Genomic DNA, 14411 nt, shown 5'->3' with positions numbered 1-14411 from the left:
AGATGTGAAGTCACTGTTCCAAGGCTGGGAACCTCCGAGGGGAACATGCAGAGGGAGAGAGGTAGAGTCCTGGTGATAGTGGGGACAGGAAAGGACACAGATGCACAGGGTGTGTGGAAGAGGGGCTGGCATAGAAGCAAGGGAGACCCAGGGCCCAGTGTGTGCTATCACAGCCACCAAAGGGAGAAGGAGCAAGGAAGGACCATGGGCGGGTTCAGCTCATCGAGGGCAGAGGTCCCCCAGAACTAGGAGCATACCCTGCATGGCGCAGCAGTGAGAGGGGAATGCTGCCCAGGTCAGTGAGGATGCTGCTCCACCTCTGCCTCAGCAGAAACAAATTCTCTTTTACCCTAATATAGCTCTGCATTCCTCAAACTTAATATTCTGCTAATAGGCATTGCATACATTTTTCTCCATGCAAAAACAGATGGGAATCCCCAAAATAGATCCTGAATAATTTCATTTTTCTTCCCCCCTTGGAAGATGGGACCCATATACTGGATGCCCAGCAAGGGAGACAGGTGCAGGAAAGGACGACTTGAAAACACTGTAGTCACGACAGGGAATCTTTTACCTTAGGTCCGGGGGGACATAATGCTTTCCACCTCCTCTTCCTCCATGAGACACATCTAGATTTTGAGATGCAGAGCGACTATGGCATTCCCAACCCTAGAAATCAGCCTGTACATGGCTCCAGGCACACCTACAATTACCTTTCTCCCCCCACCAATCCTGGCACCCTGTGTGGCCCCCTGTGCTCTTCTGATGAGGGTCCTAAATGGTTGTTTAAACTTTCCTGTCTTGTTTGCTTGTCTTTCAATCATTTTTAGACTGGGTTTGTAGCTAATCCCTACTCGTAGCAGAGAATTGGGAAATGCAGGGATGTGTGAGAAAGAACAGTACATGCTTCACAAGAGGAAACTTCTGAGCTTTATTCACCAAGACCCACAATAAGCAACACATTTTGCAGTGACTCTAAAACAAGTGCTCCAGGAAACCATGCTGACCCTTTGCACATGTGATACACTCTGATATTTTCTATTCTGTTCTGTGAGGTGGTAAGTTAGTTATTCCATTGTAATTCATTAGAAACATGAAATTCTGCTCAAATGAAATACAACATTTGATTGGTTTGTTCACGAGTCACAGTCTGCAGATTGGAAAGAGCTTCTTCATGGTCCCAGAGTGTGTCCACCAGGTGACCCCCTGCCTTGAGTCCTGTAGAGAAGGTTTAAGGAATCATCATAATGTTTTCTGGAAGCTGAGTACCCTGAGAGATAATGATTTTCTGTGGACTCCAGGCTGGACAGCCCGGTGTTCAGGTATCACAGAGTCCTGTTGGTCCTGCTGGAGGGAGTTCCTGGTCTGGCTGCCCAGTGTGGGTGCCCATGAATGCATCTAGTGGTTCCAGTTGTTTATCTCTGGAGTAGTGTCTGGGTGGTGACCCGGTTCACGTGACTCTTTGAGGACTTGTTGGTCCCACCAGAAGGACCTCCAGCAGGGTGACCTAGAAGCAGAGCAGCAGCCTTACAGGTGAGCCAGAGCACCTGACTAGAGCTCCCTCCAGCGCTATCCACCTGAAGGGGACATAACCAATGGTCCTTGCAGATACCGTTGATCCCAGAGAGTTCCCTCAAATCTCAGAGAGATCTCGAGGTTTCACAAACTTCTCTCTGCAGTCTCTCACTTGCTTGTTTTACAGAGGCCATTCACCTGGCACAAAGATATCTCTCAGGAGGAATTGCTCTAAATGGTAGGATATATTTGGTATCTTTGTGAGAAGAAGCAAGGTTGGCATCCTCGTACACCACCTTGCTTAACCACCACTACCCAAGACATTTTTGATGAATGCTATATTATCAGAAGCATTACCAGATTAATCTGAAAGTAACAGAGGCAGGAAACAATGCAGGAAGGCTGTCAGATTCCCAAAATTCCACAGGAATGAAGAGGGCTGAGAAAAATAAAGTGCAAGCACGTGACAACCTTTAAGAGAAAAGAATGTCTCTGATGGCAGAGCTGCAGGCCCACAGGGCAGAGCCTCATGCCACAGAAGATTATTCCCATGACATGAAATGTAATAAAACTTGCCCGTCTAGATTTCAACAGTGCATGGGAACAGTGAACCTTCCTGTTATTTTCTCTTATTTAAAATGAGAATGTGTATCCAGATCATAGCTATTGTAAATTGCACTGCTATGAACATAGGGGTGCATAGAATCTTTCTGATTGGTGTTTCGAGTTTCTTAGGATATATTCCTAGAAGTGAGATCACTGGGTCTAATGGCAGTTTCATTTTTAATTTTTTGAGAAAACTCCATACTGTTTTCAATACTGGCTGCACCAGTCTGCCTTCCTACCAGCAGTTTAATAGGGTTCCCTTTTCTCCACATCCTTGCCAGTACTTGTCATTTGATGATTTGTTGATGATAATCATTCTGACCAGTAGATGAGTGCATAAAACAGCTGTGCTACATTTACACCACGGATTACTATGCAGCTATAAAAAAGAAGGATCTCTTACCCTTTGGGATAGCATGGATGGACCTGGAGAGTATTATGCTAAGTGAAATAAGCCAGTCAGTGAAAGACAAGTATCACATGATCTCACTTATATGTGAAGTCTAACGAACAAAATAAACTGATGAACAAAATAGATACAGAGATATAGAACCATGGAGCAGTGGGACAAATTTCAGAGGGAAGGCGGGGTTGGGGAGTGGGGTTGGGGAGAGATTAATCAAAGAGCTTATATGAATATATGCATGGCCTATGGACACAGACAACACTGTGGAGAAGGCCTGGGGGGGGGGTAGTGGATGCCAGGTGGAGGGAATCGATGGGGGGGGGGGGAGAACATCTGTAATACTTTCAACAATAAAGTTAAATTTAAAATAATAAATAAAAATAAAATGAGAATATGTATACCTATTGTCCTATGATTGTCCCTCCACTGTATTTTGGGGACAAATAACTTGTTTTCCTTTGGGCAAGTACCAAGAGGATTCTTGCCCAGGATTCATCATAGTCTGAATTCCATCCATATCTATTTTACGTGATGAGAGTGGGCAGTATTGAGCTGATGTAATTAGATGAGATTTTGGAATTGAGTTGATACTGTAAAGGATTCAACAATCTGGGAATCTGAGGATAAAGGGAATGTATTTTACATGTGGATTGGAGGTGATCCTTTGTGGACCAGAGGGCAGATCGTGCTAGAGTAATTCATGGCCCCCAAATGATACCCACATCCCAAATTTGGAAACTCATGACTGTTACTTTAAAACAACAACAAAAAAAGGAGGGTGGAGGTGAGCAATGGTTGGGGAGGAGGACTCCTGCAATAATATCAAAAAAGTTAATGAAAAATAATAAAAACAACAAAGAAGACTTTATACATATGGTTAAGTTACGGATCTTGAAATGGAAAGATTACACTGGATTATCTGTGTGGGCCCTAAATCTATCACAAATGTACTGAACAAAAGGAGAGAGAAAGAGATTTGACAGGGACAAAGGAATACAAGGTAATGGAACTATGGACACAGAGATTGGAATGATGCAGCCACATGGCAAGAAATACTGGCAGCCCCCTGAGATGGAAGAGGCAAGAGTCAGTTTGTCTCCTGGGGCCTCTGCAAGGAGTGCAGCCCTGATCACACATGATTTCAGCTCAATAAAACTAATTTCACTCTCCTGGCTTCCAGAACTGGGAGGGAATAAATTTCTGTAAATTTGTTACAGCAACCACGGGATATTATGGGTGATTGTAGGAGATTATGTAGATTGTATTCAAGGTCCTTTGTAGTTTTCTGGTGCATGCACCCATTCATTCAACCAACTAATGAATAGATGAGGCAAAATAGAAGAGTAATTAACAGCATACACCTTGGACTAAGTTCAAATTCAGGGTGACTTCTAGCTCTGCTGCCTGCTGATTGTGTGACCTTAATCACATTGCTAAACTCTCTGAGCCTCATTCTCCACATCTGCACAATGGGGATGATATCAATATTTCGCTCAATTGGTGGCTGTGAAAATTAAGTGGGGCAATGCATATAAAAGGTTCTGTGCTGGGCACAGGGGTCAAGACGCTGTCCCTGTCCTCAGAGAGCTCTCAGTCTTTCTGCAAGAGGCAATGTAGAGAGATCAGGGTTGTGCATGAAAAAAGCCAAGGGGTAATGAGGAGCATTGGAGGCACTGCCAGTGGGGGTAGAACAGACGGCCCAGAAAAAGTGACTGCTGAGCCCCGCCAAGGAACACAGCAAATGCTATTCACGTGAATACTCAATTCAATACCAGTTCTATGAATATTAGTATTAAATAAAATGTTTCTGGTTATCGAATCTTCTGGAATGAAACACATATAAAATGTTGATTTTAAAACACGCAGTTTAAATTTTTTTCTTACTAGGAGGTCCTAGGACAGACTCTGTATCTGAGGATGTTGGAGACTGACGGCATTACCAGGGTGCACCAGAGAGTCTCTCCCATTGGTCAAGATGGCACGGAGGCAGGTTCTTTACTGAGCCCGCCAAAAGCTAGAAAGATGAATGGACAGAACCTCAGCGCAGCATAATCTATCATGGTAGTTGCCACTGGTGAAAAAGCTCTCCCTTCCCTATCCCTACGAGAACACCGGGTTGAGCAGGAAGGGGAAGTTGTCCTTGAGAGGGGAGTCCAACCTTCTCCCAGGTCACACAGCATCTGAGTAAAACGTCTGCCCTTTTGCACCAGAACCTGCCTCTGGAGTGTGGCTTTTTCATAGTGGCAGGCAGCCGAACCCACTTGTTCGGTTACAATGGAAAGCACTTGAGAAGGTAGCCCGCCTCCTACACCCCGTTTACTAAAACTAAACAACAGCCCTAGCCGGGTCGCTCAGTTGGTTGGCGGGTCCACCTGTACATCCAGAAAGGTCTGGGGTTCGATTCCTGCTCGGGGCGCTTACAGGCAGACACAGATCGACGTTCCTCCTGCACATTGAGGTTTCTTTCTCTCTCTCACCGCCTCTCCCTCTCTCTCCCGTCTTCTCTCTCTAAAAAAAATAAATAAGCATATCTTCGGGTGAGGTATAAGAAAAACACTAAACAAGATATCTTTTAATTTTTTAAGTAAGTAAATACAATTAAATACATATCATAAAAAACGAAACAGCATAAGCATACCAGAGTAGGGCACAGGCTGAATCGAAAGGAAACATCTGAGCGTGCGCACAAATGAAACTACGGAACTTGGAGTGGCCAATTGCAGCTGCCGAAGGCAAGCTTGCTCCAAGCGGGAAAACCACTGTCTCCGCCCATTTTGAAAAGACTTTCCAGGCTCCGGAGCCTGAACTGATAAGATCCCTCTCGGGCCTCAGTTTCCACTGTATTACCCCGACTTCCAATAGCGAGGTCCAGTTCATAAACTGTTAAGGTTAGTCGAAGGTCCCTGGGTGACTGAATTGCGCCATTACTTCTCGGCGCCGGTCGAGCCTTCACAACCGCTTCTCATCTGAGGTACGTTCTCTCTGAGGGTCAGACCTGGACAGCTTAAGGGGGGAGGGGCGTCATGGAGAAACACGGGGAGCCTCTGCAGATTACTCAAGCAGTTGGGTCTCTGCTGTGCCCCCCAATAACCCGAAAGATCATAGGACTGAGGGACCATTTAAAGTCTTTGGGGGAGATCCCTTTCGGGCAGAGATAAAACTAAAACTATCGTCGTCTGTGAAACTCCCTAACTGCTCTTACTCAGGAAAGCCAAACCTCCTCAGCCTGAGAAACCCCAAACTTCGCTATACGCCCCTAGATTTCTTCAACCAGAAATAGTAGCCTCACCCTAAGGGCCCCCTTTACTGCCTCCTCTGGGATAAAGCAACAATCATTTTCTGTTGTTGGGGGGGGGGGGGGCGGGTTCTAATTTTGCAATATTTTCTATTACAATTTACAATCATTATTTTATATTAGTTTTAGGTGTTCAGCACAGTGGTTAGACAGCGATATGCTTTACATAGTGTCCCCCTAATATTTCCAGGACCCAACTGGCACCATACATAGTTATTACAATATTATTGACTATATTCCCTGTGCTGTACTTTACATTACATCCCTGTGACTATTTTGTAACTACCAATTTGTACTTCTTAATCCCTTCACTTTTTTCACACAGTCCCCCAAATACCTCCCCACTGGAAACCAGTAGTTCTCTGTGTCTGTCTGTTTCTATTTTCTTTGTTCATTTATTTTGTTCTTTACATTTCACATATTAGTGAAATCATTTCATACTTGTCTTTCTCTATCCAATTTACTTCACTTAGCATAATGCCCTCTAGGTACATCCATGATGTCACAAATGGTAAGATTTCCTTATTTTTTGTGCCCAAATAATATTCCATAGCATATAGGTACCACTACTCTTTTATCCACTCATCTATTGATCAGCACTTGGATTAAAGCAACCATCTTCTTGGCCTCAGAAACCCGGAAATATCCTCTCCTTGAGAGATTCCCAGTTCCCTCACTTAGCGGAACACGAGATTGCTGTATTGAAACCCCTACATTCTCAGCCAGGGTGATGCCTGGTCCTGTAGTCTCAGATATTCTAGCTCTCTTTACACTAATAATTTCCAAATAACCTAGAATTAGCCTTCAAGTCCACCCATATTAGCAGTCTTCATTTCTTTTTTTCTTTTTTATCCTCACCTGAGGATATTTTTTTCCCATTGCTTTTCAGAGAGAGTAGAAAGGAGAGAGAGAAACACCAATGTGAGAGAAACACATGGATTGGTTGCCTCCTGCACATGCCCTGACCGGTACTGGGGAATCGAGCCTGCAACCGAGGTATGTGCCCTTGGCCAGAATCGAACCTGGGACCCTTCAGTCCACAGGTTGATACTCTAGCCACTGAGCCAAACTGGGCTTGGCTTCATTTCTTTTCAACAAAGAAAAACCTCACATCCCTCTTCCTCAATATCTAAACCATATGATCTCTGAGACACCTCTCTGGGCCTTTTTTTTTTTTTTTTTTTTCAAAACACTCCCTCAATAACACAGTACCCTCACTTTACTGCTTCCCCAACAAGGGTCTTCATATCTTTTGTTCCGGATAAGCCAAACTCCAGGCAAACTACTAACAACAGTAACTGAACCCCCTCAAAGACTCAAGGTTCCTTTGATCATGCCCACAGAAAGTCTGTCTTCCTGATCAATACCTCTCACAGAGACCTCCAGACCCTTTTCTCTTCTGACTACCCCATGTCCTCCCTTAGGAGTGAATAAGCCAACTACTGACAAAAGTAGAATCTTTTTTTTTATTGCTATCACTATTACAGATGTTCCCATTCCCTCATTTGCCCCCCCTTCAACCAGCCTCCCCTTACTACATTTTTGTCTGTGTCAATGGGCTATACATATATGCATATATGTTCTTTGGCTAATCTCTTCCATTCCCTTCCATTCCCATTGCCTCTGATATCTGTCAGTCTATTGCATATATCCATGCCTCTGGTCCTATTTTGTTAATCAGTTTAGTTTGTTCATTAGATTCCACATATAAGTGAAATCATATGGTATTTGTATTTTTCTGACTGGCTTATTTCACTTAGCATAATAATCTCTAGGTCCACCCATGCTGTTGTAAAGGATAAGAGTTACTTCTTTTTTACAGCCCCACAGTATTCCATTATATAAATGTACCACATCTTTTTATTAATTTATATTTATTGTTGAAAGTATTACAGATGTCACTCTTTTCCCCCCCATTGGCCCCCTCCAACCTGCTCCACCCCACCCCCAGGCCTTCATCATATGGTTATCTGTGTCCATGATAGTACATCTTTTGTATCCACTCATCTACTGATGGGAACTTGGGCAGTTTCCAGACCTTGTCTATTGTAAATAATGATGCAATGAACATAAAGGTGAATATATTCTTTATGATTGGTGTTTCAGGATTCTTAGGATATATTCCCAGAAGTGGGATCACTGGGTCAAATGGCAGTTCCATTTTTAATTTTTTGGGGAAACTTTGTACTGTTTTCCATAGTGGCTGCACCAGTCTACATTCCCACGAGCTGTGCACTAGGGTTCCCATTTTCCACATCCTCTCCAGCACTTGTTGTTTGTTGATTTATTGATGGTAGCCATTCTGGCAGGTGTGAGGTGATACCTCTTGTAGCAAAAGAAGAATCTTAATTCCAGGTGACACTCTGAGTTTCTCCTTGCCTCAGGGCCTCTTCCCCAAGGACCTTTGGCTTTGTGACCACAGAGACTCAAGTTATGTCCCTTCAAGATCACACCACTCCCAGTTTCTTCAAAAAATTAAAAATCATACTGCCATTTGACCCAGTGATCCCACTTCTAAGGATATATCCTAAGAAACCCAAAACACCAATCAGAAAGAATTTATGCACCCCTATGTTCACTGCAGCTCAGTTTACAATAACTAAGATCTGGAAACAGCCCAAGTGCCCATCAGTAGACGAGTGGATAAAAAAACTGTGGGACATTTTAACCATGGGATATTATGCAGCTGTAAAAAAGAAGGCTCTTTTACCCTCTGGGACAGTATGCATGGAACTGGAGAGTATTATGCTAAGTGAAATAAGCCAGTCAGAGAAAGACAAATATCACATGATCTCACTCATATGTGGAATCTAATGAACAAAATAAACCGATGAACAAAATAGATCCAGGGACTGAGGGATCTCAGAGGGAAGGCGGGGGTGGGGGAATAGGTGTGGAGAGAAAATAAAATAAAATAAATTTGTTTGTTTTTTTAAAAGATCACACTGCTCCCAGAGCCATGAACAAAGGCAGCTCCTTAGACAACAACCCCATGGAGGATTCCCAGAATTCAGAGGAAAAATGCAAGGTAAGGAGATTTGGAGGTGGCGGATCGAGAAGTCACCAAGGCACATTGTAGGGTTACTACATTTCTGAGGACCTGAGCACAGAGGCAGTGAGGTCAAGGAGCAGGGTGTCAGGGAGGAGATCCAGAGCCTCAGCAGCTTCCCACCCTCACTCAGAACTTGCCTAGCATCCCTGGAGACAACAAGGCCTATCACCTCACACGACATTTAGTGACTCTCAGTCCATTCTGGTAGGTGAGAGAAGAGCCCACCACCAGCATGAAGTTCCTGTTGCATGCAGCGAAGAGGCTAAAGAATGTTACCCTTGTTTTCTGACTTAGCTGTGACATCAACCAGGAGGAATTTTTAGCTCCTGTTTACAGGTCCAACACAGAAGTTCTGCAGCTAAGGAAGAGGGCAAGCTAAATGTCAAATATTTTTACCTGAGACACTGCTGGGATTTCTTCTTTTTTTTCTAGGCCTTCAGGGATATTTGCAAATACTCCTCTGTGGAAGAGTGGGCAAAGCTGGGAAACTCAGAGAAAATAACCTATGTGTATGTGAAGAGAAACAGTGACACCATGACTGGTCTAGGTAACAGGAAGTTCTTGGTCCAGACAGGTCTGGGAACACAAGACCATCCCTCTTTCCCTTTACATATCATGGCTTCTTGGGCTCAGCAAAATTTACTCAATTTCATTTGTGTGGGGAGAAATCTGTAGGTAGCTTCAGAACCTTCTGCTCTATTGTATCCTGAACAGGGCTCAGGGCCAAGAGTGACCACAGAGATGCTCAGACCTGGACTCTACACTGGTCACTCCCACTGGCCCTTATTCAAATCCCCCCCCTCGGTGACCTTTACTGTCCCTGCTGCCTCCCAGCATCCACTCTCCTCTCAGGTTGTCTCTTAAGCAACAGATGTTTTGCTTCTCCTAGGTCTCATGGCCAAACTCCCAGATTTCATGCGTCCTAAGAATCGGACCACAGAATCTCCTGAGCATGATTCTGATGAAGCTCGGAACCCCGGGAATCAGGGTGAGTGACAGGAAGGGCCTGGAAATTGTCCTGAATCCTAACTTCTTTGGGGGTCCAACTGCTCAGAAAAGATTTTCAGGGGTTTCTTGCCTAAATGGATCACTGCTGACTAAAGAAAGTTGGATGCAGAAGGTTAAGTACAGTCAGTAGCCATTCATATAAAATCCTAAAACAAGAACAATATATGTTTTTATAGATAATAAGTCAATGGTAAATGTATCAAAATCTGAAAGAGAAAGAAACTCATCAAATTCAGGATTTGAGAAGTGCAGGAGGGCCAGCAGGGATCCATGAGGGCTGCATGGATGGCGTCATCTGTGACTTGTTCAGAGGGTTTTGTTATATTTTGAATAAAGGATCTCAGGGCAATCCGAAGCAGATGTGCAATCATGCTGAGATCTGACTTGACCCAGGGGCAGATGTGCACATGTTTGTTTTCATAGTGTCCTCTGTAACTTTCTGGAGTTTGAAACATTTCTTTATTCAAAGGAGCTATTGTTCATGCTGAGCACCCTCATGAACCACAGGAAAACTAGGAAAAGTGTGATTAAAGTCTAAATCCTCCAAAAACATCCAGAGTCAATTTTAGAATATCAACTGGGTAGTTTAAGATAAACATCTTTTTTTAAGAATATATATATCTTTATTGATTTCAGAGAGAGGGGAGGAGAGGGAGAGAGAGAGGTAGAAACATCGGTGACGAGTCATTAATCGGCTGCCTCCTGCACGCCCCCGACTGGGGATCGAGCCTGCGACCCGGGTATGTGCCCTGACCGGGAATCGAACCCCGATCGCCTGGATCCTAGGTCGACGCTCAACCGCTGAGCCACTCCCGGTCGGGCAGGATAAACATCTTAAGAGACTAAATGATTAAGGTATTTTGTGATGACATTCACCTGTTTTCCTGAGCTTTATCAAACACAATGGTCTTCTCACTCCTGACTGAACCTGATTCCTTGTATTGACTTTGAGAGAGCATTAGAGAGAACAATGCCACACGCACACTGAGCTTTCATAATTGTCAGCAGAGGCCACATGGGGTGAAAAAAGCCACAGATTCAAGAAATCTCAGCCCATGTCAGCACTGTGTTTACTCACTCTAAAGGGGACAGATGTGTTCACTTGCTCTTCTGCTCTAATAGCACAGCTGCAAAAATTCAGGGTCAGAATGCTCATACTGTCTCCAATAGACCTGTGACTCCCAGCTCCACAGGCCATATTCCACAAGCTCCCAAAATCAGGGGAGCTGAAAATCCAATGCTTAACTATCTGCAAAGTTTTTACATTCTAGGAGTGTTTTTATCCTGGAAACCTTGCAGAACCACTGCACTAAATCATCCCTGCTTCATCACACACTTAACAATTGCATTGAGGTATAATTGACACACTATAAAGGTCACCTGTTTTAAGTCTACAGTGATTTCTAGGTACCACCCATCTTTAAGTGGATACAGTTCAAGTTCCCAACAAATCATTTTAATTCTTTGTGAAAAAAGTAAGAAATATGTCATGGAATAGGATGAGGCAGTGATGGAGTTTAGTTCAAGTTTTATACACTATCCAAAAGAAATTTATGAATTAATCCTATGAATAAGTGTACAAGCCATAGTAAAAATAATTCAGAATCTCATCCGAAAATAACCCCTTGATGGTGAGTGGACTCATATCATCTGCTGCAGATTTTCCTGATGCTTCAGGAGTCTCTCTGGAGTTTGGGAAATTTTACCAATAAAGAACATTTCTGCTTGATTACCTTCTTTTAGATGAAAATCCTCAGGAGGCTTCCAATGAGCAACTGAGAAAACACCAGAAGGTGAGTACCTCCCAAACGTGAAGGATCACAGAACCTTAATCCCTCCATGGATGTGAATGTGGTAAGAGTGGGAGATTTCTGAAACTGGGCTGGTTCTCACTACCTCCCTTTCTTGGTCTTATCACAATGCCTCATGTAGCATCAGTAGCTTAACAATCAACAATTTAGATAGCTGATATTTCTTTTGTCCTCATAGTGATGCTAGATATTATTTTACCTAATTTATTTAATTTTTACAAAAATTTTTAAGACTTTTTATTACCATTATAACCAAATAAAAATGATATAACTAATATTTTTACAAAGATGAGGGTACTGTGGTACAGACATGCTACATAATTTCTCTGAGACCACAGAGGCAATGACAGCAGTCTAGTCCAAAGCTCCACCACATTCTCAAAATCATAAACGTTTTCATATGTTTATGAAGTTCAGGTTGTCTCCATAGGGGTTTAGCCCAGAGGTGCTGCTGATCCTTCCATTTAGACACTCACTCTCACAACAGGGAGTACCAGGCCCCTCTGCCCTGTCACAGGGCCACTCTCCGTGGCTGAGGAACCCCTTAGACTGTGAGCCCCTCACTACTGTGAGCTCCTTCAGGCCTTATCTGGACCTGAGGAAACTCTGAAGCCTCATTCCCAGCCCAGGGAGCCTCAGAGGTGCCTGAATGTTTATTGAATAAGTGATTCCACAGTTGCAGATTAAGCTGGTGGAGATGGTAAGGGTCCTAGGAGTTGGGTTGCCAGTGTGGAGACAGTTGAGAATTCAAAGAAGAATCACAAGAGATAGGATTCTTTTATTATTATTGCCGCATTTAAACAGTGTTTACAAGTTCAGAAAGTACTTTTACTTTACTTGTTTTATGTTTATTGTTCACTGTTTATTAAATAAAGGAGCCAAATAAAAGCCAACTTAAGATTGTTGATCATGAAACAACACACCCTGACAATGAGCAGAGTTGATGTGGGAACCATCGCTCTAATTCCACAATAAATGATGGTGCCAGAACAGGACAGCATGTCACATCTGGCACAGCTTTCTTAGTTGTCTCCATGAATTTCTGTGTACCATTCCTTTCCTCTCCCATCCTCAATTTTATCTCCACACAATTTTCCAGCAGTATTTTGTCCCCTCCATACACTTTTACATTTACTCTCCCAATAGGTGTCTACTCACTTATGTGCGGTCACCTATATTTGACAGAAGCCCTTCATTCCTTTCACAGACCTCATCAATTCTTTTTGAATACTATTGTTCTGAAAATCTACAATGTACCATACTCCCGCTTACATGGAGACTTCCTGTGTTTGCCAAAGTGTCAGTCTGGAAAGAATGTGAAGATGAGTGTTTTAGTCCTCGAAATACCCTCATTTAGGCCATTCTTTTCTAACCTCCCAGGTTCCTCAAAATTGAGGTACTGGTCATGTTATGATCTCCCAAAGTTGTGGAGAACGTTAATATGGTAATGCAAGTGAGCTAAGATACAGTATACTGCAAACTCTAAAGCACTAGAGAAAAGCCAACGATACTATTTTTTGTGTGTGTGACCTTTATATTCACAAGGTGATGGCCAAGAATCTCTCAAGGGAAGAAAATGACTTGAAGCCACTACCAGTAATCCCTGACTCAGAGCTAGCTCAGAAACATCTGTGCCCCTCAGGAAATGCGAGTGTCTCTGGTCAGCAGATCGAGAAGTCAGCAGGTAAGGGGAAACCATCTGGGAACAACTCCTTTCACTCCCCTGGAGTGGGGGATGGCTCCTGGACAGACAGGCCTGGGTCAAGGCAAGACTTAGGAGCTAGATCAGCTCCGACTCAGACCTGAGACCATGACTTCCAGAGTCACAGAATGAATGTCATCTGCACAAAAACCCTCTTCTTTTGGGCAATTCATCCAAATTTTCTGAGCTGTGGAGTCCTAGTCAATAAAATGAAAATAATCATAGTTATTAAAATGTTTGAAGATATTGAGTGAAATCTACAAGTTTGACAACATGAAAAGTGCTCCAGTAATTCTATCTGTGATAATCTGGGAACACTATCTTACTCAGAATTGTGTACCCTGCCCTCAGTTGAGGCCTGACAAACAATATGCCCTTAACAATATATGCTAAAAGAAAGAAGGTCTAAATGAATGTCTGGTAAGTAAAGAGGTTGGGAATCTAACCATGGCAGTGGGAGGACCCAGAAGCTAAAATTTGAACTGGCATTAGGCGAGTAATTGTGCAGATCTAACATCTCAGCCTCTCTGAACCAGAAGATGTGAACATCAAAGCATTTAGAAGACCTGTGGGCACTTCGAGGGAGGAGGCCTTCCTTATCTAAAGAAACTGCGCCCAACATGCCCCCACACACCCAACTCCACTTACGAATATTCTCATCAACAGCACCCTGCACAGAGGAGACTGAAGTCTGCGCGAGAGAGCTTCAGGAAAACGAGTGCATTCTAGAGTATGAAGATATCAGTGACTCTGAAGAAGACAATCTCTGTAAGCCACCCTTCATTCCAGCCCTGCACCCTTGCAAAACCCACTCTTGAAATAATGCTGTTATCCCAAATTGTCACTCATTCCTCAAATCACTCCTTTCTTGGGACATAATGCAGCATTGAGACTAAATGATGAGGCTTCTCTCACTCTTTCTACTCCCTTCCTGTATAGCCAGGGATCATCCCAACCGTTAGTGTCCTGGGCTCCCAACCCCTGGTCAGCTCCCAAACTATAGGCCACACCTTCCT

General features: G+C 43.5%; 1 protein-coding gene across 1 annotated transcript; it reads left to right on the top strand.

The window, feature by feature from the left end:
• The first annotated feature begins 8781 nt into the window (after positions 1-8781).
• LOC107541351 (protein SSX4-like) lies at positions 8782-14213 on the top strand. Its single transcript, XM_016218378.1, has 6 exons — positions 8782-8850; positions 9307-9421; positions 9764-9862; positions 11626-11675; positions 13239-13377; positions 14062-14213. Exons 1-6 carry the CDS (start codon positions 8782-8784, stop codon positions 14211-14213), a joined length of 624 nt encoding a protein of 207 aa, XP_016073864.1.
• The last annotated feature ends 198 nt before the right edge of the window (positions 14214-14411 follow it).

Source organism: Miniopterus natalensis, chromosome X (genome assembly GCF_054644295.1).
Source record: "Miniopterus natalensis isolate mMinNat1 chromosome X, mMinNat1.hap1, whole genome shotgun sequence".
Classification (NCBI taxonomy): Eukaryota; Metazoa; Chordata; class Mammalia; order Chiroptera; family Miniopteridae; genus Miniopterus; species Miniopterus natalensis.
The sequence above is the reverse complement of the archived record's forward strand: the minus strand, read 5'-3'. Positions and strand labels throughout refer to the sequence as shown.